A 27,292-nucleotide genomic window follows, 5' to 3' on the forward strand; every position below is an offset into this window, starting at 1 on the left:
TCTTCACTTTTTAAAAATGAATCATCTCTGCATAAAATGGCAGGTTTTAATTTAACAGCATAGTCTGCCACAGTGTTACTAGAATAATGAAACCTGATGACTGAAAAAAAAAATCCGCTACTTTAATTTTTAAAGGTTTTGCAGTCCCTTCTTCGTGGATCACAAACGTGGAAAACGTTCAGACAACAGACTGTGCTGTTTGTAATCCTCTGCAATTTCCTATAAAGCGCACGTCATGCTCTGCCTGCCATACATCCACTGGCTGTAGAAAGCACACTGTCCCTGAACGTACATGGCATAAGATCAGACCAGATGATGCTTTTTGTAAGAATGCTAAGTTCTGGGGCAAGCTGCAAGCTTATGTCCCTAGCAGATCCTGGAGAAAAGTCAGGCCTCTGCGCAGTCACTTAAACAAACACCAAAAAACAGAACAGTGCAGGCGAATGGTCTCTGACGCGCTGCTCTGCGCGACGCGCTGCATCCCCAGCCACACTATTTGCCCTAATACAACCTATTATAAATACAGAAGCATTTTATTCTTGGCTCTTCTGATCGCTTGTCTCATATACAAATTAAAAAAGGTGTCTTTCATTAGAATTGAGCAAGAGATGTAATCGCAAAGGTTTTCTACACATAGAACAGTATAAGAAAATTAGGGTAGTGGATTTTCTGTGAAGCTCAATGAAAACCAAGTCTGGAATACAGCAAAAGCTGCAATCCACAATAGTAAACCAGGTTAAAGTTAGGATGTTGTTAAAGTGTATTATTAGTTTTGTTAATCAAGGCAAATTAAAGGCAGATAGCAATGGCAGTAGGGAGCTCACTGTGGAGACTGAGAGAGTTCAGACGGTTGCAGAGAAGGCATGCAAAAAAACCTCTTAATACCTAATGAGATATTAACATTGTAGGCTGCAGATCTAGCGTTTTTCAATTCATACTGTAAAGTCAAGTCATTCATGTCATTCTTCTACAAGTCTGTAGATTCTGATGTGAAAACAACTCTGGAATTCAACCTGTGCTATTTTAAGTGCCTCATCTAAAATTTTATGATTATATGAAGTTTAAAGAAAAAAAAAGAACTTTAAAGCTAGGGTTCAGATTGTAATGTATTACAAAGCTTCTCTGTTTTCCCTTGAAATGGTATATTCTGTATTAATATTTGAACTGGTACCTTTTTGACATAAAAAAAACAATTTTAAGTACCACACATGGACTTAAAAGGAAATGCTTAAACCAAACGACATTGTTCACATACTTGCTTAAAGCTGGACTCAAGCATACTCCACATTTGATGCCTTATATGCATTGGAAAGGCAAGTCATGTTTCCCAGAGTCCATGCTTGAAGTCCTCAGAAACATTCCACATTTTCTTACTTAGATCTCATCCTTATGTACCAGAATATTTATTTCATAATATTACACTGTCAGTGGTGTGCTAGGAGAGAGGAGTTCTGAAAAATTCTCAGCAGTGACTTAGTACAAGTTTTATTACTGCATCCATCCTAAACAGGTGGACCATGCCGAAGGATTTTGAATATTACATTCTATAAATACAGATGTCTTGCAGCTCATACGTATTATTCCTTTCTATAAGTCAATTTACCTTCTTTCACATTGCTCAGCAAAGTATTCTACCTTTTTTCAGAATGGCACATTTAAAACTTCAGACCAGGCTTAGAGTGCTGCAGAGGTGATGGTCTCACAGTACTTTTCTCTGGAGTGGAAATCCAATTAATTTATTTTTATTTTTTGCTGCATCCAATCTGCATTTCAACCTTAGTGCTTGTTGTCTTAAAGTTAAATGCATTAGACATTGGACTCTCAGTTTGCAGTCTTATGAAGTTAATGAAGCTTAAAAGCCGAATTTTCTATGCTGAAATGCTTGTGTGAACAAATATAAAAGTTTTCAAAGCCTTTTCTAATGTCACAGTAGGCTTTTATGCCTACTGGTACTTGCCTTTCAGAGGCCACAAACTCTGCTTTTAAAGATTCCTTAGCACTAGGAAAGCCAAGCCATGAAAAATATTGCCTTTGGCAAGAAATATTTTGTCAGAGAAAGAATATGAACCTACAAAACCCTTGTCCATTCCGAGAGAATTACGAACCACTTGCGAGTACCAGCGGAGGACTGCTCGCTGATAACCACATAAATCCAGGACGCAGGAGTGGTGTTCTTAGCTGGAAGTGTTTTCACACTTCCTCAGCAAAGTAGTGAAGTTATTATGCATTTGAAACAAAAAAAAAAAAAAACCCCGCTATCTCCTGGAAGAGCTGGTTTGGAAATTCTCCCAAAGGCATGACTTCACAGAGCTTCGCCTCTTTTTTTTTTTTTTTTACAGTAACAGTCTTGAAAAAAATTGTCTGCTGTGTATTAACAGCAGACTCCAAGAAGCAGTGGGTAGAGAGGGCAGAATGAGGGAAGCAGCATCTCTGAAATCAATGCTGAAAGGCAAAGTATAATGGGTTCACCGAAAATATGCAACATAAATCTGTGCAGATGTCTGCCACCATCTGTGCAGATGTCTGCCACCATCAGATGTCTGCCACCAAAACACGTAAAAAATGTTTGCTGCAGTAACATTTTATACCTCACATAAAAAGCATTTTAAGAGACAGTCCAGTAAGTTCTAGGAAAAACAGTCAGCAAATTAAATTAGCTGTTTAATATCCAATTATGCCATTCCTTTCAGTGCTCTTCTCTTTTAAAAAATACTTTGCAGTTGAGTAAAAGACACTGGAGAGCTGGCCCCAAGCAGCGTATTCTGATTACAGATTTTAAATCTCTCACGTTCTGCCAACATTTTTCCATACTCACAGCTGATAAAAGAGGAATACAGCTGATGTAAAATTCTGACAATCTACAGTTAATTCCCACCAAGCCTTACAAAACAGGCAGACAACATATGTGCAGTTCACAGGATTATTTTGCTATGAAAATGAAACATTCTTAATGCTCCCCAGTGTACCTGCCAGCACTTTCTTCTTCCCCAAACTCTATAGAATTAAGGTAATCCAAAGTAAACTCTGCTATTTCATGCAGATGCCAGCCCTACATTCATGAACGCACAAGAAATCAAATGGACCAAGATGTTTTGCCTATTTACAGCATCAGCTCTTTGGTTCTGTACCTTGCATTGAGACAAAACCAAAACCAAACCCTAGGACACCTGCTAAGGTTATCCTCTAGAGGCATCATTAGGCCTGGTTTAGCCTATTTCATCATCTGATTTCTCTCTTTAGTGTGTAAAGTTTCTCTAACCAGATTAGTCTTTTAAAAGACCTGGACCAATAATAGCTGCTAAGGCTAACAGTTTCAGCAAGTATCATCCCATTCTACAGAGAAACAGTGCAATTAAATATCAAGAGTTAACGTGCATGAATAAGGACTTTTCTGAAAATGTATGTGTCAGTATGTAACAAAATAAGGCAAACAGTTGCCTCCTTACAGCATGAAAATCGCAGTTAAATGCACCTATAAATTGTCTTTTTAGCTTCCACTGTAATTCTCCCATCAGAGAAGCTCCATCAGTGACAGCAGTAATACTACTGCTGTATATATTATAAATCATACAGTTTAAAAAAAGCATACTGTCACGTATTTTCTAACTCAGTCACTGGACTGTGGTCCTATCACATAACAACTTTAGCATCTGTACAAAGCAGAATGAAACTTTGGGTAGTATTTACTCAGGAAAACAAGCATATTCAGAATATAAGAGAAAACAGAATTGATAGCAGATTAACAAGCCCAAACTCTTACTATTATTTTCAAAATGGAAAATGAGATGAAGAACATCTTTACCCAAAAAATCTTTAAAATATTACATCATTCTCTCAAACAGACATCAAGATTAGAAAACAGAAGTTCTTAACTTCGTAATCTGGGTATTCATTTCTTAATCAAAGTCTCTACAGATTCAGAACACGATATTAATAGAAAACGGCGGCGAGTCTTCTGAGTTCTCTGAGTTCTCCTGGTGAAGCCAATTCTGCCTGGTTTACTAGTACCAGCTACTCCTAGCATGTAGTTACTGAATACAACAGATACATCACAGAGAAAGGGAATTGTGAACTATCTGTAGCCCGTGAAGACCCTATATGCAGTTTGCAGAGTGAAATGCTCCATGGAGCAGAGCAGAGAGGAATAGGATAACTGATTTAGAAAAGTAAGAGAGGTTTCGTTCATATTCTAGAGATAAAGGGCCTGAACCTGCTATAAATCTAGATATTCTTTCCATATCTATTACTTGAATGTAATGAGTCTTGAGCTAATTGTACATAAAGCATAAAAACTCCACCTACAAGTAGACTGTTAAAGGCTAAGTCTACAACACTCATAATAAAACATTCAAAATGTTGGTAGAATGAAGAAGGAAAGGAAATGGGTTATTTAAACTTTCATAAATAATGTGCTATAAACTTTCATAAATGATGTGCTATACTTACAGGATTCTGAAGACACTCTGTATGTCAAGCTAACTTTCAGTGATTAAAAATGAGAGCAATTAGTGAAATCTCACTGAAACACAAATCTGACTTTCTCTCTCTCCAGCTTAGAGCTACTCAGATGTATTAGCAAACTAATACTCAAAAGATGAGTTGGAGGTGCTACTTCAGAAGTGCAGATGCTTCAGATACCATTCATTTAAAAACATACTCATTTTGGTCTGTTTGAACACAATGAAGCAACTCACAAAATGTGGCAGTGTGTGAAATTTGGATAGACACTGAAGAAAGAATTCACAATGGCAAACTTTAGCCTAAGGAGGTAAGTCTCTTCAAGCCATCACTAAAGCCAATGAAGAGAGACAGGGCTTACCCAGAGTACCTAAGGTGAAGATCCATTTTATTATTCCAGAGGGTAAGACTGAAGTTTGGTAACCACACACTTGAGGAGAAGAGTAACTTAAGCAGCTTCCCTAACAACTCCCATCAACCCCAAAGCACACCAGTTTCTGCAGCTGCTTAAAAAAAAAAAAAAAAAGTTATCTTTAATCTAGGTCGGTTTCCTGATTCTCTTTATTCTGTTGCTATACCAATGGAAGAAAGAAAGGCAGGAGAAGCAATGGAAGATGCTTAAAATCAGCCTTTTTGCCAAAAGAAATGCTCATCAAGCTATGACCTCAGTCTCTGAATATCTCAGATGGCAACTCAAATTAACAATCCAAATGGTTACAGCTATGATGAGACCCACCCCCAGCAATATCCTTCTTCAGTACAATGTGAAATGTGGTATTCGTAAAGTAATTTTTCCTGCCAAAGTGGACAGAAAAGACATAGACCCGTTCCAAATGTTAAATGTATTCAACTTTCAACTCCTGGAGAGAATATTTATTTTCATCAAGTCTGAACAGACTTGCCACACAGTTCCATCTTTATTAAATTCTTGTCAGCACATTCCAGCAAAGATGTTTCCCCTTGCCTAGCAGTGTTTTGTGGAGCAAAAACAGCCTCCGGGGAAAAGCAAAACCAAAAACAAAAGGGAGATGTTATTCTGTTTGTGAAGACCAGATCTAAGCACTCACCAGTCTATGCCGTAGTGGAACTGTTTCAATTTCAAAATATATAGGCCAACTTAACAGCTTCATTTCTATCTGAGGGACAGAACACTTTTTAAGACCCTCATTATAAAAGATGGTTGAAAAACAACATTTCTTACCTCAAATAAATAATAAAGCTCCAGTGTAATATACGACATAATTTGAAGATTGAAATGCTGTAAAAGACTGTGAAATAACTGCTTTATATATTAAGTGGATGAATTTTTAGAAGTATTTTCTCTTCATTTTAGTAACTCAGAATACTTCTTCAAAACTACATATTTTAACTCACTTTACTGTTTCTTAGAACTTCTAAATGCAGTGGGATTCCCTATACCAATATATAATAGTTTTTGTTCTTCCTTCTTCTGCCCAAAGAACAAATTACACACCTGCAAGTGTTTTCAGCCACATACTGCTGCTAAAACACCATCTGAAAACATGACATTCTCTTCTTTCAAGTTAAAAAAAAAAAAAAGAAAAAGAAATAATCATCTGTCCATGCTGTCCACAGAGCAATCTCTATTCAAAACAAGTTTATCACATACTGCATTGTCCTAGGCATTTAAGAAAAATTACACAAGAACAAATTTAATGGACTTGTTACAGTCATTTGTGTGACGGCAAGAATCTATTCATGATTGCTAACTAAGGTTTTTAAAGCTGCCTCTACTAGGAATAACACTGTCAATATTGCAGAAGTGGCCTGTCAATGCCTGCTCCTGACTCAGCAACGCACACCTGGTTTGAAAGCTTTGAAGATCTCAGACTGCGTTTTTCTCTTCACCTGCAGGCAACTAGCTCAACGCTGGAGAACGTGACCCAGAGAGCGAGAGTTCCCTGCACCCTCTGCAAATCTCACCACCGATAAGAAAAACTGTTAAGAAGGGATTTAGCCTTGCATGAGCCCTGTAAAAGGTCAGTGCCTTAAAGCTAACTGATCAACGCTGTACGCAAATAAACTGACACAAAGATGAAAAAAATTCAAGACATATTAAAAAACCCATAAAAGTTAATAACCATCCTGTATTAAAGGCACATTGACCTCTTTTCCATTCACAGTCTGTGCAATGCTCCACATTACTTGTAACCTGAAAAATTTCAGGTCTGGTAGGATTCCCATTTTTATGGGTTATCTATCAAAAATAAATTATCAGTCTTATAAAACATTTTGATAACTGTGAGTTAAGATTAACTTACGCCAGAGGATTTTAGGTCTCTAGCAACTGCTATGAGAGATTTTTTTCCACTGACTCATTAGTTCTTTTTTGTATCTATCTCCGTCGCGCAGAAAAGCGAGCGCCCCCTGAGCAGCCGAGCGAGCCGTCCTTCAGGAGGACTGCCTGCAGTTTTACAGCAGCTCTGCAGGATTTTCCTATACAGATTTCAAGAGTTTTAAATTACAACAGGGCTAAAATCTCTTCAAACTTGTGTGCTCCTTTCAGGTTTTCAACCAAAGAAGTGTAGTTAAATTAGTCTTAGAGTACTTATAAATTATTTAAAAAAGAATTAAGTGGTTAACCGGTGCTTCCCACTGGCTCATAAATATGTCTTCTAAGTGCGTTTATAAACAACATGCTCTCTAACAGATGACAGATGAAGACCAATTAGCGAAAAGACCCTGTGGACAGATCCTGCCACTTAACATCTAGTCTTCAGTCAGTCTTTGACCCAATTACTGTGAGACAGTAAAAACATTAGATGTGTATTACTGTAACGCTCTTCTTCACGTTTCAGAAAATCATAATCACAGGAACGTGGCCGTACTGCTAACCGATGGCAGCAGACGGCCTACACGAGGCGACGCCACAGCCTAGCTTCCATTCCACTTAACACACTACCACACTGCATACAGGTTTTTTTAACCTTCTGCAGTATTAAAAGGTCCCAATTAATTGGTTTTTGTACAAAATTGCTACACAATATATGTGGAATTAAAGTTGTGGTCTATTTCGGCTTTTTTTTTTTTTCTCCTAAGATTGACTTGTGAGTATAAACATAGCATTTTAAATATCTTAAGATACATTTATAGACAATCTCACAAGACAGACTTTTATACTGAACCAAAATGTACTGAAAACTCCAAAACAAAAGGAATACACATATTATTTTTAGGTACGCTTCCTAAGTTGAGCCAAAGTCAATAGCTGTTACGTAAGTGCTAAAGTGCATTTCTGAGCACATTTCATTTGTTTGGCTAACCACACTAGTAAATCAAAAACCAAGGCTTAGACATGGATATTATTCTCCATAAGACCAAATTAGGTGGTTACACTTAAATACAAACTGAATTTGGGGCTGGGGAGACATGAACTGTTTTCTACTCAAGATACACCTACAGTCCCAGAGTAGTTCTAGGCCTCTGGCAAAACAATCAGCGAAAACAGCTAAGGATATTTAAACTATCATTGAACTTCCAATAACCACCACCTTGGCCTGTTCTAAACTGTGAACTTTTTGCTCTGTTTGGATGCAAAAGAACCTTTTCCATAGCGGCACCGTTCTCATGCAGACATTGCCTTGGCTAAAAAGCATTTCTGCAAGTATAGCTTACTTTGCTTGGAGAACTGGCACAAACCACAGGAACAGAAGTAACAAAAGATGGCTCTGCTATGCCAGTACACCTATAGAGACGAACCTTTTCCTGTATATATAAGCTTTAAGATAAATCTTTTGCGGTCCTCAACTACAGCTCATGCTTTTCCTATGTAAAAATTTCACCTGTTTTAGTTAAAAAAAAAAAACAAAAAAAACCTCCCCAATAACAAAACAAAAAACACATACAGTTTATTTAAAACAGTGCAAATATGCATTTAGGTATTCTTAATGAGGTTTAAGAATGGCTGCTGACTATAATGTAACATAATTTAGTTGCAACCCCAGCACAATTCCTAAACTACTTAAAAATTACTGCTAAGCCCAGATTTTGGCCTGGATTATATGAATTTCATTTATAAGCTTATTTAATTTAAATCAATACAATGCATAAGTAAACAGGATCTTAGCAAGATGATGCTTTCTGCCAGTGGAAGGTTTTTCCTTCAGATGACATCTTAAAAATAAAATATATTCTACTAAAAAATGTAGGCCATAGAAAGAATAGCACTGCTCAGCTGGCTTTGTCCAAAGAATTACAATATTCATCAAATGAACAGAGAAGTGGATAGAGGAATGGTGAAATACCTTCCAGACAAATCACTGTGAAAAAGTGAAAAAAGCAAACGTAACTAGACATTTATAGAAAGTTCATGAAAATAAAATTAAATTTTACTTTCATCGGAGCAAGTAGTTCAACAGTATTGCAAACAAACACTCTTACATTGCTTCTCAGATTCCCGTTAAGGTAGTTAGTACTTTCTCACATATGAGATCAACAGATTTTTAGGGAGGGAAGGGAAAGAAGCTTTAGACCTTTCTTTTTGAGAGCCTCTTCAGACGGCTGAAGTAACAGTGCCCAGTTACCCATTTATTACATCTCTTTCGCTCAGCAACACCTTTAGCTACAATGTAAGCTACTCCCAGTAAAGAGGAGGAGAATCAGTAGCACTGGTGTGCTTTATGTACACTAGAGAAGAAGCAATAATTCATTTTAATAGGCTAAATGATTTAAACATAGATTTGTCAGATTTTTAACACGATTAAGCCGCGGACTCTTCTAGTTTAGTATCCTGTTGCTGTCTGTGGTTAAAACCTAACGTTGCAGAGCAGAGCAGTCTTCTTCTTAAGTACTTAACTGTGCAGCTTTTTATTCGTGGGAATTTAGATCCAGCTCTGGCAGCCTGGAGTATGAGACTCAGTTTTGGTCTTCCGCTAAACGAAATTCTGCATGAAATCATGGCATGTTTTTGTGTCCCTACCATAAAAAAAAAAAGTACCAATGACAGTTCCTAAATTGTAATGGGGTTAATGATTTTCAGTTAGTTACTGGAATTTGTACTGAGAACTAAAAAAAGTCAGAGAAAATGAACTTCCTCAAAGAGCATGTTGGAGTTGGACTGTGCTATATGGCAGGATAGTTTTTTCTCTGTCTCTCCAGTTTCTGTTTTTAGGAAAAAGTAAGACTAGCTCAAGGCTTTCATAAAAGTTTGTGTTGGCCATCTCTTCTCTGCATCCAGACACATACCAGCCCTGCTTTGTGAGGGGAGAGAAGAAGAGCACACAAGTTGGAGAGGCAGTATTTATTTCTACTACAGAAATACCCCAAGGCCCAAGGTAAGAGCCAAAACACTACTGTGTGAGGTGCGCTACATACACAGTTCAAAAACCGAAAAACCCCAGACACATCCTGCAACTAAACAGGAACTAAGAAAATGCCTGGGGGAACGTGTCTATTTCAGAACAGAACTTGTAAACACTCATAAATAAACTTGAGATAGTCCTTAAAAAGTAGCTCAAGACTCCACCATCTTCGGCCGAGATCTTCATAGCTTTCTCTCTGAGGTTCTTCAGATAGCTGGAGTAACCATCCCCGTGATTTTTCATTTATTATATCTCATACTTTCATTGTAGAACAAAAAGCATCTTAAGGGCTTTGTATTAACTGCAAGTGTCTTTTTGTGTTGGCTTCCTGTAATGTTATCTGAGGAAATCACCAGATCATGAACTTCATAAAGTAAAACTGCCCATCACTGTTGCCCACAACAGGGTACTGAAGTACCCCGTTGGTCAGCCTATGGGGGACGGACAGTGCCACAGCTGAGGCTTTGCTTGTCATAACCAGGACTCTGCTCAACTGAAGCAAAATTCTGTCTTCAGACCAGGCTCTGCTACCCCCTGCCTCAAAGCAGGATGCAGAGAAGGGGGCTAGAAATCAGGGAAGTTGCTCAGAAAGAATAAACATTAAAAAGGTGTTTGGTTTTCTTAAACCAAATTTCAGAGTTTACAATACATGAAGTTTTAAAAAAATATTAGAAGCGTTTAATAACTCTTTTTTTCCCCCCAGAAAGACAAGCAAGAGACTGTCTGACCTACGGAGAGGCCCCTGGAGGGTTCCTATTAAGCCTGGCAGTAGAACAGGCACTCCACATACACACCAGCAACAAATTCGGGGCACTCCTAGAAATCAGACTCTTGCTTTATTTACAGGGAATATAGCCATCAAACTGGAACAACCCAGAGTTGTCTTTCTATATATTTGGTAACATTCTGATTTAAGTAATTTTAAACTACACCTTCAAAAACAATTTCCTGTCTTTAAAAGTTCACTGTCTAAAACCAGTCAGTGAGACAACTTTCAGATAGTATGTAATGGGAAAATTGATGCTGATGTATCCCTTTTTTCAGAAGACAGGTACAAAACAGAATTGTCCTTATAGTCGTATGCACCTGGAGATTTCAATGATGGTTTCTGTTCAAAGCCCTCATTAAAAACATCCAGTTTGAAACCTTGAAAAATCCTGAAATAACACATTCATTCACAGTAAGAAGCTACATATCAAACTATATGTCAAAGGAGCAAGTTGTAATTCCCTCCCCCAGCCCCAAACCCATCTGGATAGATGTAATATAACTTAACTTCCTTGAACCTTCCTGTTTTCCCACCACAGTTGCTTCAGACCTCTCCACGCAGGACCTAAGAGGTAAGCTTTGCAGTTTGGAAAGGCAACTGGTTCAGGTTAGGGAGAAAAGGAAATCTCTCTCACAGGAAATATTCTGACATTAAATTCTCTGTTTTCATGGAGCAGGATCCAGCTTGATGTGGCTATCCACTCTAAAAAATACAAGCTATTTGCTAGGTTTCACATTGGACCTCTATTTTTATTAAAAAAAAACCAAAAAAACAAAAAAACCCACCACTTTTCTCTGTTTTAGTGGTCAACTTTGATATTGTATGTTTGTCTTCAGGGTGCTAGTCTCCTACCACTGGCAAAATAGCCTTCAAAAAAAACGGTGTTAGTTCAATACTAAATATAGGCAAAAGTGCAATGAGATCACCAGCAGTGCTGGGCAGTTCTCTTTACATTCAGAATGAAATTTTTTGCATGTTACTTCTTATTAAGAGAAAAAGGCTCATTTACTCTCAACACTAGCAACTTTTTTCCACGCACTGTATTACAATTTATGTTCATACCCTATTATCTGTCTTTTGACCATGTTCATATTCAGTGAGCTACATTCTGTTTCTTCTACGGTGACTTAACTTTCTTAGGTATGAGCTTTAATGTAATACCTTAAACATTAATTTTAACAGCACAATTGCATTTCCCTGTATTTCATATCCTTATATACTTTTAATCAAGCTATGCTTTTCATTTGATCCTTTCCACTAAAGGATACCACTATTTTTAAAGGGCTAATATTAACTATTCTCGTTTGGTTAGACAAAAAAAGCCACGTGCCCGAGAGTTTCTCTCTCAATTGGCTCCCTATTTTTACTACTCTCACAGGAATTTAATTCACTCTTGAACCTCCACCCTTTGTCATGCAGAGTAGTCAACAGGCTCAAAACTTAGTGGAGGATAGATAAAAATTGCATTAAGTCAGAAGAACTTTTTAAGACCACATGAAGAAAAAGTGAGTTTACAGTCTTTCTGCATCCTTCATTTTTGGTTTACTGTAGGGACTACTCTTATTGCTTGGAAGTTATCTCTGAGCCCTGCAGAAATGCACAGTCCAAAACGCACACAACAGTAAACATACAGCCCTTTGTTATCCCAAATGCAGTTCACCACAAATGCAGAATACAGAGACAAGAAAAGGCTCCTCATTTCAGTGCCATACGTTCTCATCCAGACCTTTAAGACTTCTGTAGAGAACAAAAAAACAAACTAACACTATTGAGAACCTATGCCTTTGCGTTTTTAAACACAATTTATTAAAATTTTCATCTGTTTTACTACCTAGGTTTGTTTCCTTTCATCATATATAAAGAACCATAGCATAATTTAGGTTGGAAGGGACCAGAGAGCTATCTGCTCCACCTCCCCCTGCCCCCAAACAGCACTAGCTCCAGCATTAGATCAGGTTACTCAAGGACTTGTCCAGTCAAGTTCTGAATACCTCCACGGCTGGAGGTATCAGGTCTCCACAACCTCTCTGGGCAACTCTCAGCTGCAAAAGCATAAAATGACTATAAACTGAACAGAACGTCAGTTCAGTTTTGCATTCAGAGATACAAATATGTTCCTGCGGTATTTGAATTTCAAGAGCTATTGGGACTTGAGACTATTTGCTAAAAAACTACAGAGGTTTCCTTCACATTTAAAATTCCCTCAAAAAAATTTTGATGTCAGCTTGAGGTTTTTGGTACATTGCAAATTGCAAAGAATTTCAGATTTATAAAATCATATTTTAAGTTGCTTCTCTTAAGTTTGTTGCACAAAGCTGTCTGCAGTATTTTCTCCCATTTTAGACTCATTTTTAAAATAACCTTTTTCCCTATAAACATTAAAGAATATGTAAATGCTTAAATCTTTGTTACTTCTATTGTCTCTCAAAGCAACAATGCAAACACTACTTCTTCCATGGGCTCACATCCACTAATAAAGTTTAGAGCACAGCAGAGTCTGTTAGTGCTGGATATTCCTACTACCTTTCTTTTAGTGCCTTCAATGTAAAGCTGTCTATTATCCGACGTTCCAGCTGGCTCGCTAATCTGAGAACAGTAACCGCTACAATTCACTTTAAGTCCCTTTTTATAGACTTCTGTGTTCTGCCTATCAAATCAGAACATTATCTTATAAATTTGCTCAATTCCGTATCTTTTATTTCACAGCTAAGCTGCTCCTATTCCTGTCCCATAACATTGTGAATGTTGCAGAATCACTGTAATACATTACATTCACTCGGTCAAGAAAAAAGAAAAAGCATGATTTTTTTCTCATTACTTCAAATTGGAAGCTGCCCACCATCAAGAAGTGAGCCGAAGGTTAAATTAAAACTCATCTGGTTGACACTAGTATCTGACATCCAAAGCAGTCTGGATGCAGGCCAAGACAAGAAGCTCAGATCGCAACAGTGACTACAGTGAAGAGCCCTACGGCTAGCAGAGGAATGACAGATAATCGTTTTCATTCTTAATCTCTGAATGAGGACTTAACCAATTCCTGAGAGCAGAAAAGAAGGTAGGACTAGAATCCAACAGTTGTATAAAGCAAAAATATGGCTGCACTGTTAGTAATGTCCTCTAGCTTTCAAAACAGGTCCCTTCCAGGGTAAGTGACTGAAGGGAAACTTCTGGCCCAATCTCTCCACTCAGAGCCCTAAAGTTCTCCCAAATTCCCCTGTTTCTCCCTGTCCCACCCATAGCCCACTAACTCTACTCATCATTTGTCTTCTAATGCTCTTTTGTTGCAGAACCTCTGTTACATTCACCCCTAGGTCCATCTGTTCCCTGCTTCTTCTCACCAGCACATCCTGTTGAGTTACCTGCTCGTTCCACAGAGGAAGTACTATCATCTCCTCAGCTGAAAGCATCCAAATCTGCTGCAGCTGCAGGGCTTCTAAGGCAGCAGCAGATGTCGCAGTCAACTGGCCAGGTAAGCCTTTATGTCTCTCTTATGTAAAGCACTCCCCAACCTCTGTAAATGGCAGGGATTAAAAAAAAACAAAAAGCAAACCAAAAAACCAACCACCCCCCAAAACTGCACACCAATAGTACTTTTCAAACATCTATCAGAACAAGCCTGCAGAGCAGAAAATAGGAAAAATTGGTATATGTTTACTCTGCTCTTTGGATTCCTTCTGAGTGAATGCCTCCAACAAATGAGGAAGGGAATTCTAGCTTCAAAAGAGTCTTCTTACTTGCAGATTTTCCCAAGAATTAGCATGCTCAAGTAGTCTTCTCAATGCTAACACGAAGCTATTAGGAGAGTTAGATTGATAGCAATGACTACACTTTCTTTACCAAAATCTCATTAAATTCTACATACTGAAAACGAGCCGAAGAGCACAAGTCATCTGTACAGATCAAAACTGTAATCTGCTTGCTTAATCCATGCAGCTGTTTGGGTTTGACACTTAAAGGAAGCACAGTACTAAGAAATTAATACATTTCAAATTTTATCATCAAAAGGCTGCTGCAGACTTTCTAGACTGATTAGCAACTATTCTTCTATTTATTAAACGCATGTAAGATCTGCCATTCTAGGTCACATCAAAGTTCCCTCATCTCAGAAACAGACGCACAGGGAAAAAAGTACAAGAAATAGGATAAATTCACAGTAATATTTAGGATTTCCTGTTCCAGGAGTCACATTTGGAGAATCATATGTAATAGCTATTTATGGACCTACACTTCCTTTTTTTGGAACTTAAACGTTTACTCAGCACATGCACGTTGAGCGCCAGACAAGGAAAACATCTAAAAAGACAAAAGCAAAAACGCGTGCATCTTTGATAGCCAGGTGAGGCAGTCAACCCTCATGATATCACATGCTTCACTAAGTTTAATTACTGAAAGCAGAGGAAAAATATTCCATAAACGAAAGGTTTCATACCCCATCCTTAACATGCAGCACCAGTGCAATTCTGTATGAATATTACACGTGGATGTGCAAGCATAAATGTGTATTACACATAAACACAGAGTTCTACCCAGGCTTTTTACTTGACTCAAGTCTATGACATTTGTCCAGTCTAACTTTCTCCTGCTATTACTAGGATTTGCAAGCAAAAGCCTACTAATATGAAGAAATTTCACTAAAAAACTTATTTGTGTTTCTGTTAAACATGGAACAGGAACAACTGAATGTTCCTCAGTTTTCTCCTGAAAGGAATACAAATCCTATAAATACATGTGAAACATACAGACATCTGTAATACTTATTATTGAGATTTCTTAACTGTATCTGTCTGACTTAAGCAGTGAGCGCTTAAGGAACTGTGTGCATGCCTTTCTTTTGAATTACAAGTAAATCCTTCACAAGCGTCCATTTATGTTATCCTAGCATAGGTTTTCCTTTGGAAAACTTCCATCTCTTGTCAACTGATCCCTGTAGTCCATGAAGGGTAAAGCACAATATTTGTATGTGCTTTATAATACAGAAAATATATGCTATATTTTAAAATATGTTTCATTTACTTAAAAAAACAATAATAGCTTTAATATAAACTTTATCCCCATCCTTCCCTCCAAAAAAGCATCAAGCCTCTTTTTAAGGTATTCCAACAGTATTTGCCATACACTAAGATGATTCACTTTGCCTATTTTCTCACAGACCATTTCACAATATTTTCCTGGTGTGAAATTCCCCTTCAGTTCATTAATTCAAATTTTATTTTATTCCTCCAGATAGATTTTAACTTCCTACTTAAAATACCAATCCCCCCTTTCTTTGCATTTAAAGTCTTCCTTCGTTTGAAAGGGGGTTACTGGCTTTTGAATTGTACAAAGTTTTTTCTACTCTACAATGTTTTTTCTACTGTACAAGGCTTGCTACTATCTAGTCATTACTAGCTAGAAATCTAAACCACGTAATTGCGACAGATCCCTCTCCAATACTGTTCTGCAATCAGCCAGGCATGAAATTCTACACTGAACCTATTAAAAACTCATACTAAAATACAAAGGGTTCAATTCTGCAAAGTTCTACTTTCAAGTCCTACTGATTTTAACAAGATCAAGTGATCATTCAGCTATCAAGACACCTGAGAGATCGTATCTTAAGCAGACTCATGAGATAAGGTACTGCCATTTCAGCAGCTGACCTCTGCCCACATACGGCTAATGCCTGGTTCAATGGGACTACGCAAAAGGATGAGATACCACTTGAGGCTCATATCAGGACTATTCTCTAAGATCACTGTACAAATAAATACGCAGGAACACTTTTTTTTTTTTTTTTTTTTTACAGGACAAAGACAAGCAGGAATTCAATCACCTTTTAAAAACTACTATAGTAGCAGAAATATCAGAAAACTAATTGAGGATAAAATGCTTGTGAATTAGAAGCAAATCACTTGTACCTAGATAACGGAACATGTTATTCAAGACCATCAAGTTGGTAGCGGTATTAGCCTATTTACAACTTTCCCCACTTCCGTACTTGTTACATTTCTTCTCCAATTTGACTAGAATATTCAGGGAAAGGGTTATATTTCACATTTTATCTACCATAACGAGATCCTGATCCTAAACAGGACTCTCGGAACTAAGACAAGAAAATCACACTAGTATTACTCAGAAAATGTCACGAATGTAATGCATCATTTCCACTAATAAGTTGACTCAGTGATGCTTTTGGTGGTATATATTAAAAAAAAAAATACAAATACTCACTCATGTTCCAAATACTATGGAACTGATATTGCATGTTGAAAAGAAAGTATTTATCAAAATAAACATGTGGTGTGTTCCCTGCCAAAGATCCATTCTCCAAGGTCTGAGTTGGCAGCATTCTTTCCCACCTTCTTAGAAAACTGAAAGATTTTTTTTTTTGTATGAATCATTTCCTCACAGAACCATGTGGGATTTCCTTTGGCTATGGCTAACAATTACGTACTTTAGGGCATACACTCTTAGCTCCAAGAGAGTAACTGAGTAAGTATTTACTCAACTACACTTTGACAAAGTAGAGTTGAAAACATCATCTTCAGGAGCTTTTCTGATTAAAAGAAAGGTCAGAAGTAAGAAGAAAGTGGCAACCACCCCCTTCCAGTATGCTCATTCTTTGCTCCCTTCCTCCAAAAACCCATGACTTTAGGAGATAAATCAATTCCTTTTTCTTACTCATATCATTAGAGGCCAATACATCATGTATCTTAAAGTATTTTAAAAAAGGAAACTTAGACTGAATACTTACGGAGTCCAAATTATTGGAAAGGCAGCAACTTCTTCAGGTGTATATTCATCTAACCTCCTAGGGACTGCACGTGGCTGAGGAAGCTCTTCCACAAGATTTTTCTGTATATCTTCTGGGATAACCTAAGGTGGGGAAAAGAGCAGTCTTAGCTATCTGATTGTTAAAAAATAAATCTTTTGCCTAGCAGAAAGACATTAAAGAAAAAATATTAAATAAATATTAATTTATATACATGTTGCATTCTTCACATAAGCTCAGTCACTAGTTCCAACTCTGCATTAAATGATTCAACTTACTTCACATATTTGGTGCTAACAACTTCAGCACAACTAGTTTCACTGGAATTTGAAGAGACATGATATAGTTGATCTGCCAAATAACACTTGTAAAATATTTTTTAAAGGTTTCTTCAGTCCTTACCTACAATTTTATGTATCAAAATTTAAGATTTACGATTCTCAGAAGAATTAAGGAGCATTAATGAAGAAAGCTAACAGCCACAAAAACACAACCAAATTCAAACTGAGAGTATATTTTGAACCACCTTTAAAACTTCAGAAAAATGGAGAAAAAACTAAATTACCACACTGCAGATCTCACACTGAATACTTGTTCTTAGGAGATAGCTTAAAAAAAAAAAAAAGTCTTGTTACACGCTCCTTGGAGACTAAGCCTGGACATGAACACCAAAGTGTTGCCAAGTAGTTCAGGATGACAACAGCGGCCTTGATAAGGTGGAAGCAGAGAGGCTGTCTTAAGAGAGATGAGATCGAGGACACTTGTATTATATACTGCATCACAGTCATCACTGCTTTGGAAATAGTAAATCTGCTTCTAAAAGTTAAAGGTTAATAGACTGTCGGCCACAAGAACTTATTCTGCTATGTAGCGGCTCACAAATCAAGAAGAAACAAGTAAGTTTTTCTGTAAAAGAAACAGGGAAAAAGTGATAGGACTACAAAGCATTAAAACTGGAGAGAAAAGATTATGATCACCTTACCTGGCTAACAAAAAATGACCCCCACCTTACCAATCAATCATATATTTTTGCTAAATAAAATGTATACACTTGAAATCTATTTTTTAATTTTAATCTTTTTCAAAGATCAGAGGGAAACTGTCTTCCTTGTGCAAAGGAATCTCAGAATCAGCATCCATCTAATAAACGACACTGAAAAGAAGGAAAATGTCATTTCATATTATTTTTCTAGAAGAACAACTAAATCTGCTTTTTGTTTTTTATTTGGGGAGGATGAGGAACAAGAATATAATACAAGTATAATCAGTTTCTAAGGTTTCTTCTCAAAAACAGTAATTAGCATGTTCATAATAAAGATTAGTTCATTGTTTGAGCTAAAATACCTCATAAAACAGGGTGGAAAGCTCTTTAAGCTCCCTATAAAGAACAACAGTGAATTATGAAGCACGTGTACAAAATTTTCTGTTCCCCTCCCCTAAGTACAAACATCTTTTTTTGCCAGGATTCATTTGCTACCAAATTTCAATTCTAAGATTGCTTTGTGCTGCCTTCCCTGCAGAATGTCCCAAATGATAACTACCCTGGGTAGTGGAGTGTCTTATAGATACCTTTGTTGGGGAAGATGGGGCTCAAATCCCCACCTCTGTAAAGGCATTATGCTTCAGAATTTGCTAATTTTTTGTCTGTCAGAAAAGCATGCTTGGGGAAGCTGCAACAGTCAAGGTTTTTCATTACTTGCATGTGCTTTTAGAAAACAGACATAACCTGTGAAATCTTCATTCTGTGGCTTTCAGTAAACATGAATTTTCTTCTACAACTATCACTGCAGAGTATGCAAACCAATCTGTCCACCAAATTTTATCGACACTACTGCACTTTCCACACTAAATGTTCAACCTGCACATAGAAGACTAATTCTCATGCCTGTCACAATTTTGTGAAATAATAAAGAAAAAAGTATGAACGTACAGCCTGTATTTACATACATAAATAACATGCAGTCTAATTTTTTTAAATTCATCTATCTTCTTATGATAAGTAACAGATTTGCTACTGCTAACACCCCCTCTTCACCTCCAAAGCAAAGAGGAATGAAAACGTAACTGTGCATAACTACTGACTCACATCATCTGGGAAAAGGTGCAACCTCTGCATCATAGTTCTTCTCTGAAGGTTTTTTGGAAGCCTTCTATAAATAGTCAGTTTAACAATCTGAGGAAAGAGAAAATGGTAACAAAAAAATACATGAGAAAGGCCATAAACAACAGGAAGAAGATGAGATGTGTTTCCCTTTACCCGTTGCACTAGGTTCTGAAACTCTTCTCAGTCAACTTCTTCCATATTGAAGAACCCTGGCACCACATTTAGAAGATGCTCTAGGTGTACTGTTCTGGGTGAGGGAACACTTTCTCTCAACAAGATCAGTCATACAAAAAACTGTCAGAAAGTTGTGAGTCATATTTAGCATTATGGATGATTGCGTACAATCATTAGACTTGCCAAAATATTGATAAGTTTGTAGCAACTCCATGATGCTAGTACATTATTGACAAAAAAAAAAAAAAAACAAACACAGTACTGTTACACAGTAACAGAGTCACCAAATATTCTCTGCATCTATTTTAACACTGTAACTTCTTGTGTTTGATGTTTCTATGTAATTAATGTATCATATCTTAAGAAAGCCAACATACCAAGAGACTGCCTCAAGAACACACTATATGTAATTATAATTTATTGCCTTGCTATTAGCTCCAGATGAACGATCCCACTTTTGAGCATCAGCAGTGAATAGAACTTGTACATCTACAGTACATGATACTTACAGAGAAACAATGCAGTTCAGTATGATTTATCTTGGACCCTGGTATAGATATCTGCACTTTAAATAAGAAACCCAGTGCTACAGATTTCATCCATAAGTGGAACATTTTTTTGACATAAAACAAGGCGCACAGACTGCTGGAGACAAAAGGGGTTTCTATGAAGGACAACAAGTCTTTTAGGGGTAGGTCTACACGTAATTTGGTTAAGTAGAAGCAAGCCTGCTCTGCTCTGCCCACGCTCCAAGCCAGCCAGACATAAGCCAGCTCCAAATCACAAACCGCGTTACCACGCTTCGTGCAATGTTAAGCTGAAGTCAGTAAGCCATGCTGAAATGCAGCGCATTAAGCACAAATGTACTGCATCTGGTATTTGGAAAAGTGTGCTGAACAAAGCTGCTTCCATCGATAAAATTCATTAAAACTATTACATTAAAATTATAAGAAACATTCACTACCACTGAGTTTCCAGGTGGAAACATGCAGCCCTTAACATCTGAAAAACAAAATGATTAAATGCTTGAAATTCATGAGAATCGCAGGTTCTTAAATCTGCCAGCACTTCTATTTGGATTCTCAAGATAGCAAACATTCAGATAGTTTTGGCCTCAAAAATTTCATTTTGCCATTCATAGGTTCAAGAGAGAAGTTAAAAGACAATAATGTTGTCTTAGTATCCAAGTAAATATTTACTATACGCCTTGAGATACTCTGAAGGCATTACAGAAATCTCAAAATCATGAAGATTTTCAGATGTTACACAGCCAGTACTACAGATCTGTAGAAAAATATAATAAATCAAGATGATAGAAGAAACACATCAAGTCAGGCAGAGCAATCAATAGTGTTGATACCATCTCTTAAAAAACAAAACAAAACACTAATGTTCTTAAGGATAAAGATGGCCCATACTTGCACAGTAAACTATGTATTATTTAGTTCCATTTACCATGTGCTTAGACAAAAGCAAGATGAAGATTCAAATGAACCTTCACTGATTTACTTGACTGAATATTGATAATCAAGTGAGACACAGTAGCAAAGTAAGCATGTGAACAGTCCCTTTCCCATTAGCTCATTTTCTTTTCTTATACTTATTTTCCTTTCTATTCAGTATTTTTCTTTATAGCCATTGAATATACAAAATATGTCAGACCTAAGACAACGGATCCAGAGACTTCATAAAATATTGCCAAACTATAAGGATTTCTTTGTCTGAAAATTACTTCTAACTTTAGATTGTGAGAGAATTAGTGTTAAATCTCTAGATTAATAAGCTGTACATACACAGGGTCAAACACCTGACCTATAAGCTGCAGAAATACAGAGCTAGTTTGTTAATGATTTCACTCCAATAAAAGGAGAGACTTTAAAATACTTTGGTGAACATTGTTAAATATTCAAATTCTTCAAAGAACACTTATTTGTGCCAGATTTTTCATCCTCCTCTGCAACATTAAGCACAGACATTTGTTGGAACAGGTCAATGAACTAGATGAGCTGCTGGTCTATTTGGGTTGCAGCTCTTTGCCTGCTGAAGCTGATTCGATTTTTTTAGTCCCATTGTAAAGTCCTACTTACCCTTGTAAAAAGGTGCCTATTAAAAAGTCATACTGGAAAAGAACAAGTGATTTATATGCACAAGTTAAACAATGAGGAAATAGTTTTTCTACTGTGTACAGTCACTGCAGAAGTGACAACCTCAGGAGACCAGAGACTAACATGAAAGCAGGATTTGGAGAATGATACATGGACAATTAGACATTTGATAACAGTTACCTGTAAGTTAGGTATGCTTAGTCCAGTAAGCAGAAGCAAAGGTTTGCTTTGGGGTGCTTGCCAACTTTCAGGCCATTCAGGGACCGATTTGGCCCCTCCTCACATACACAAGAATTGCATTATTGCAAGGTTTGCCCAAGTAGAAAAATCACCTTCGTGTGAAGCAGACATCATTTTTCATGGCTGGACAGATGATATTAACTTGCCTGATCCAGTACAGGAAATTGAAATTTACTGTCATAGTCTCTCCCACTTCAGAGCTTACATGTAATTAAACGAACTCTCAGAGGAAACAAACTTACGACCTACTAACTAGACATTTCACACAGCTCATATTTTTTAAATGTAACTCTGTATGGTTATCATACAGCCATTAATATTTAAGCCACATAAAAATATTGCCATCCATATGCTACATTCATGCAAAGAACAAGACGGAGGAATAACCTTGGGTTCGGGCATGCGTGATCCCTGTCCCAGTAACTCGCAGGAAGGGCAACAGACAGGTTGACTTCACACACTGGTCAATGCACCTAACCTGCAACAGAACATCATTTCCTTGCTGGAAATGGTCAAAGGCAGATTTACCCCTCCCTCCCCTCAAGTTTATTCACCTTGGTCAAGAAGAAGTTAAAAAAAAAAAAAGAAGAAAAAAAAAAAGAGAGAGAAACTATTATTTGAGCTTTTTTAAAAAAACAAACAGGTGTGTTGCTAAGTAAGCTGGAGTGTGAATTTACAAGGCCCTGCTACTCTGCACTGTTAGTAGTGGGCAACTCAAGGTAGTTTACTAAAAAGCACATAACAAAGGGCCACGCGGGGAGCCAGGGCAGGGGAGACAGTGCTGGAAAACTTCAAGCTTCCTTTGTTGCAACGTCACCCTCAAAGATCTTATTGTGAGCCAAAGCAGCTCCAAATACTACTCCAGGAAAGACTGAGCTTACACCCAGCTCCCTGCCCAAAACTTGCCTACAGTCAAAATTTCAGGCTAACCGTTTTGATGACAAGGCAAAGAAGCTGGTAAAGGACAGGCTTAACTGATGTTGCTACTAGGCTACAGGCAGCTTTTGCTACTAAAGTAAGCTTGCCTAACATAAAAGGCAGCATCAACAAGCAGTATTTATAGGATGTTGAGTTAGCCACAATAAGGCTATTACCTGGCTGAGCATTACCTGGTTGAGCATAAGGCTCTCCTATTACCTGGTTGAGCATTACTAATGCTCAACCAACCATGGCTGAGCATTACTAAGAGTAAACAAACCCAAAGGAGAAGGCCACGGGTTTGCAAGTAAAACTGGTGCTGAGCTCAAACAAAACTCTTACCTGGATTCAACGCTCCTGCAAAACAACAGATCATGCTGTTTCTTTAATGAAAAAAAAGCCACTCTATATGTCAGTAATATACTTCCAATACAAGCCAAATTCCTATTAATGCTTTGCATGTGATTATGTTTATTTTAGACTTCTAAAATAACAAGAGCTTAATTTTACATGAAAGGTGTAAAAATTGATTTCAGTGGGATTTCACATTGGCAAAGGGATCTACTCACAGTTCTCACTGCAACCTTCATCAGAGTTCAAAACTAATTAGTACAACTTACAAATTTATTCACTTATTTGTGTATTCCCACTGCCTCCTCTCCCCAGTGCTTTACCTCTGCTACTAGCTACTAGTAAAATTCCATATCCTCATAAGTGTTCACTCCCATTTATAAAGACCATGATATCTCCATCAGGTAAAGATGTTCGCTGTCGCGTGTACAGCTCCTTAACAGACACGACAGCATTAAGATTTGGGGATTTGTAAAGCACGGGAATACTGCCTGTCCTAATTTCTTGTGAATTACAAAATTCCTTTTGGCTGTACTTACAATTATCTTCTCCAATATTTCAATACCTTTTTTCAAGTTGACTAATTTACATATTCACAGCAGAAACATGCTTTTAATTACACTGTCAAACAGAGTTATATTTCTAGAGTTTCCAATTTACTTAAAGAGCAAATACAAAAGAAAAATACTCTAAAGGCAACTCTGGTAAAATTCTGGCACTTTCAGTCCTTTACTATCATCTCTACACATTTTGTGAGTATATGAACAAATTAAAAAATATGTGGCTCTTAAGACTTTGGCTCCTATGGAAACTGAAGGCCATGCTTACAGACACCAACTCCTGGAAAAGAATCCTTGCCAGATGAAATGTACTTTAAAGATGGAAATACCACTCTCAGGCTTGAAAAGTACAAAACAAGTGGCCAAAGTTCCAGAAGAAAATCTGCCATAATGGCTGAAGTAAGTTCAGTAATTGCTAGAAAGTGATTCTAGAACATGAAAAGGACACAGCCACTCCAGAAAAGGACAAAAAGTGATTAATTGCTGTGCGTATGGAAAAAAACTGGAAGAATTTCAGGAGATTTCTCAATTACCCAGAATTACAGCATGATGCCATATCTTCCTTCTACCAGTTCTTGGTCTATTCTGTATACGGTACTGTTCTTTTCACTACTTAAACTATGTAAGGATACATAAATCTTCACCATTCTGCCTTTGACAGGTATATGAGTAATACAACAAAAATGAATGTACTTAATATTGCAATAGGAATAATTTGGTCCTACATAAATTACACGTTCAGTGCACGCCATACTGCTTTCCACTACTGTTCAGCACTTAAGAAGTATAATGCATTGTTTGAATGAGTATCAGTGCCTTGCAAAGCCAAGCCCCAGATAAGAACTGGGTTAAGGCTTTTCTTAAACAAAATGGTGTTTATTTTTGTCTGCTAGGAAGCAATGGATCAAGTCAGCTCTAAGTCCTATTGAGAGCACTAAGAAATTTTAAGATACCAGATTCTCTAACAATATTCTCGCCTCCATGCCATTCTAACTTCTGCGCCCTTACTAATCCGGACTTTGAAGTTTTGTTCTACTTAATTAAAAAACATTCCCTATCCCACAGTCATAAAAGAAAATTCTATGTGGTGTTTTATTAACAGACCTTTAGTATGTGCATATTATTCTACCAACTATCCCTTGCTTTGCCTGACACAAAGAAAAGAGGCTTTCAAATATCAACAGCAAGATTTAACCATGTTTTCTGTCCAAGTTTTTCTTCAACGGTCATTATATTGCTGCTATAATGGCAAGTCAATACACGCAAGAGGTTGCTAAAGAGCATTCAAAAGCAGAATTAGAATGTTTTAAGCCCCGTCGCATCAGCGCCAGCAGCTAAACAACACTGACACCCCCGGAGGCTTCCTCACAGCTTATTTCCATTCAGTTACCCTGTCTCGCTTAATAATCTTACTTAGCAGGTAGCGTTCATTCTGAATAGTTATTGTCCATCATTACTTTGTCAGAGGAAATATAGCCTCTGCATACTGCAAAAGCCCGTCATCAAATTGACTATTTGCTATTAGCCAAATGCGATTTATTTACACTCAGACTTAAAGTACACTTGCATTCTTTTTACCCTCTCAAACACGTGACAATTAAAAGTATATCTTTTAGTCTTCCCACATCAAGCATGCTGAAGCCTAATTTTGAAAACGCTGGTCTCGTGCCTATCAGCATTCTTCCAGCTAAACAAGATTTCTGCAGACATTATTGAAAGAAAACCCTAAACTCCAATGCATTCCAAACGCTTGCATCTCAAATAAAAAGGTTTAATTGTTTCCTTTATTTTTGAAAGACTCTCTCTTGGAAAAGAAAACACATCCAACCTTTCAAACCGATTTTTCTTAGCAGCCCAAAATGCTGTTCCCTAATAGATCCTAAAGAAGTAGTGGTAGCATACAGAAGACTAGAAATGTATCAACCTGAAAAACAGAGAGACTGTTTCAAACTACAGCGACAAGCTGTTATCATGCTGCACCTAAAGAACATATTTAATTCCCCAGTCTTTGGGTGGTCCAAGAATTTACATTAAATCTCAGTTGGAGAAAGAAAAGGCTGGAGTATGAAAGAGCTATTTTTTTCTTCATTGAACACTTCTTGAAGAAGCCTGGCTAAGCTCTATAGAAGAGAGCTACTCTCTGCTATTCTCCAGAATAACAGACAACTACAAACATCAGAAATTTTAGACGCACACGCACATTAAAGGTGCTGAAGGTAAAAATGTGCTAGCTTGTTTACGTTTAGAATCTTTTTGCCAGGGTGCTGTACCTTCTACCTTTCCATGAAAGCAAAACTTTCCAGAGAGCTGAAAAAATCAGCATGATGAACGTGGAATTACATGTCCTATACAAAACATCAACTATGCAGACATGTTTTTGTACCTACTGTCCCATGTGAATGTAAAAGATACTTGAAAGTGGAAATAATAATAGCATTTCGTGTAGCTCACATGAAATAAAATTATATACCTGAGACTGAACACTCATAATATGCATACTTTCTTCTGAACTGAAAAGATTTGATCCTATTAAAAAAAAAGTATGTGCACGTTCAAAATTTAGCACATATCCTTACTGAACGCTAACTCCTATCTGCAAGGAAAATGAAATTCCAAAGTTAGTAAGCTAAATAGGTTGAGGTGCACCTACATAAACTGAAATTATCAGATTTCCATCCACCTCTATCCTGGTACCTTTTGAAGGAATTAGAAAAGATCAAGGACGATCATATGACTATACTGTAGTAAATAAGTCTAAATTCTGACAACTGTAGTTATGGCTTTCAGCCCTGCATGCAATGCACACTGCATCATTTTGCATCAAATTACTCATTATCACCCATTGTTTTAATTATTAGCTGTGTACCAACTTTTCCTAAAACAAGTCTATCTGTATCGTAGAAACCACATTTAAACAAAATTTTACTGGAAAAATATTTATATTTGGATTTGTGTGTTTGAATTTAGATGAATGTAATTAAAGATAACGGTAAACAGCATTAGAGTATTACTGTATGTGCACACAAAGACTCTTATAAATTTAAATTTATTTCTTACGTAAACTGGAAATTGTCATATACTTTGCAAAGTCCACACAAGTTTACAGCTGGTTTTATGTCAACACCCTTTTTCCTTGTAAGTAGCCTCTTCCATTAATTTAATTACTTAATTTCTTTTAACATCACTATTTCCAAAAATAACGTTGCCTCATCTAATGAAACGCTATGAAGATGAACTAGCAGGAGATTACAGGAATTAGGGCAGAGAAACAGTACTAGCCTCCAGAACGAAAACAATGCTTTACAGAAGAAAGATTTTGATTGCTGAAGAAGACACGTTTTGCTTCCTACGACATACCTAATTCCACAGGCTTCATAGAAATTGGATTTAACCTAGTTCTAAAAAGTCCGTTTTTAATTTTAAAAAGTAAAATAAACTGGTATACAAAGCCTATACGATAACTACGCATCATTTAGGTCATATTTTGAGGATCCAAATGCTACTTAGACTAGGTATTGGCCTTCCTCACAGCAATTCTTCT

The 27,292-nt window shown here is 37.1% G+C and overlaps 1 protein-coding gene across 2 annotated transcripts in view; it reads right to left on the reverse strand.

Moving 5' to 3' along the window:
* Positions 1-27,292, reverse strand: part of MRPL13 (mitochondrial ribosomal protein L13) — a 35,988-nt gene that overhangs the window by 686 nt on the left and 8,010 nt on the right. Inside the window, exons 5-6 of one of the 2 annotated variants that reach the window (XM_068933191.1) lie at positions 19,386-19,472; positions 17,282-17,403 (exon numbers count right to left, since the gene is read on the reverse strand). In XM_068933191.1, the coding sequence (XP_068789292.1) occupies positions 17,282-17,403; positions 19,386-19,472 (209 nt within the window). The remainder of the gene's footprint in view (positions 1-17,281; positions 17,404-19,385; positions 19,473-27,292) is intronic. The other variant, XM_068933193.1, reaches the window with a different exon arrangement.

Source organism: Struthio camelus, chromosome 2 (assembly GCF_040807025.1).
Source record: "Struthio camelus isolate bStrCam1 chromosome 2, bStrCam1.hap1, whole genome shotgun sequence".
NCBI lineage: Eukaryota > Metazoa > Chordata > Aves > Struthioniformes > Struthionidae > Struthio > Struthio camelus.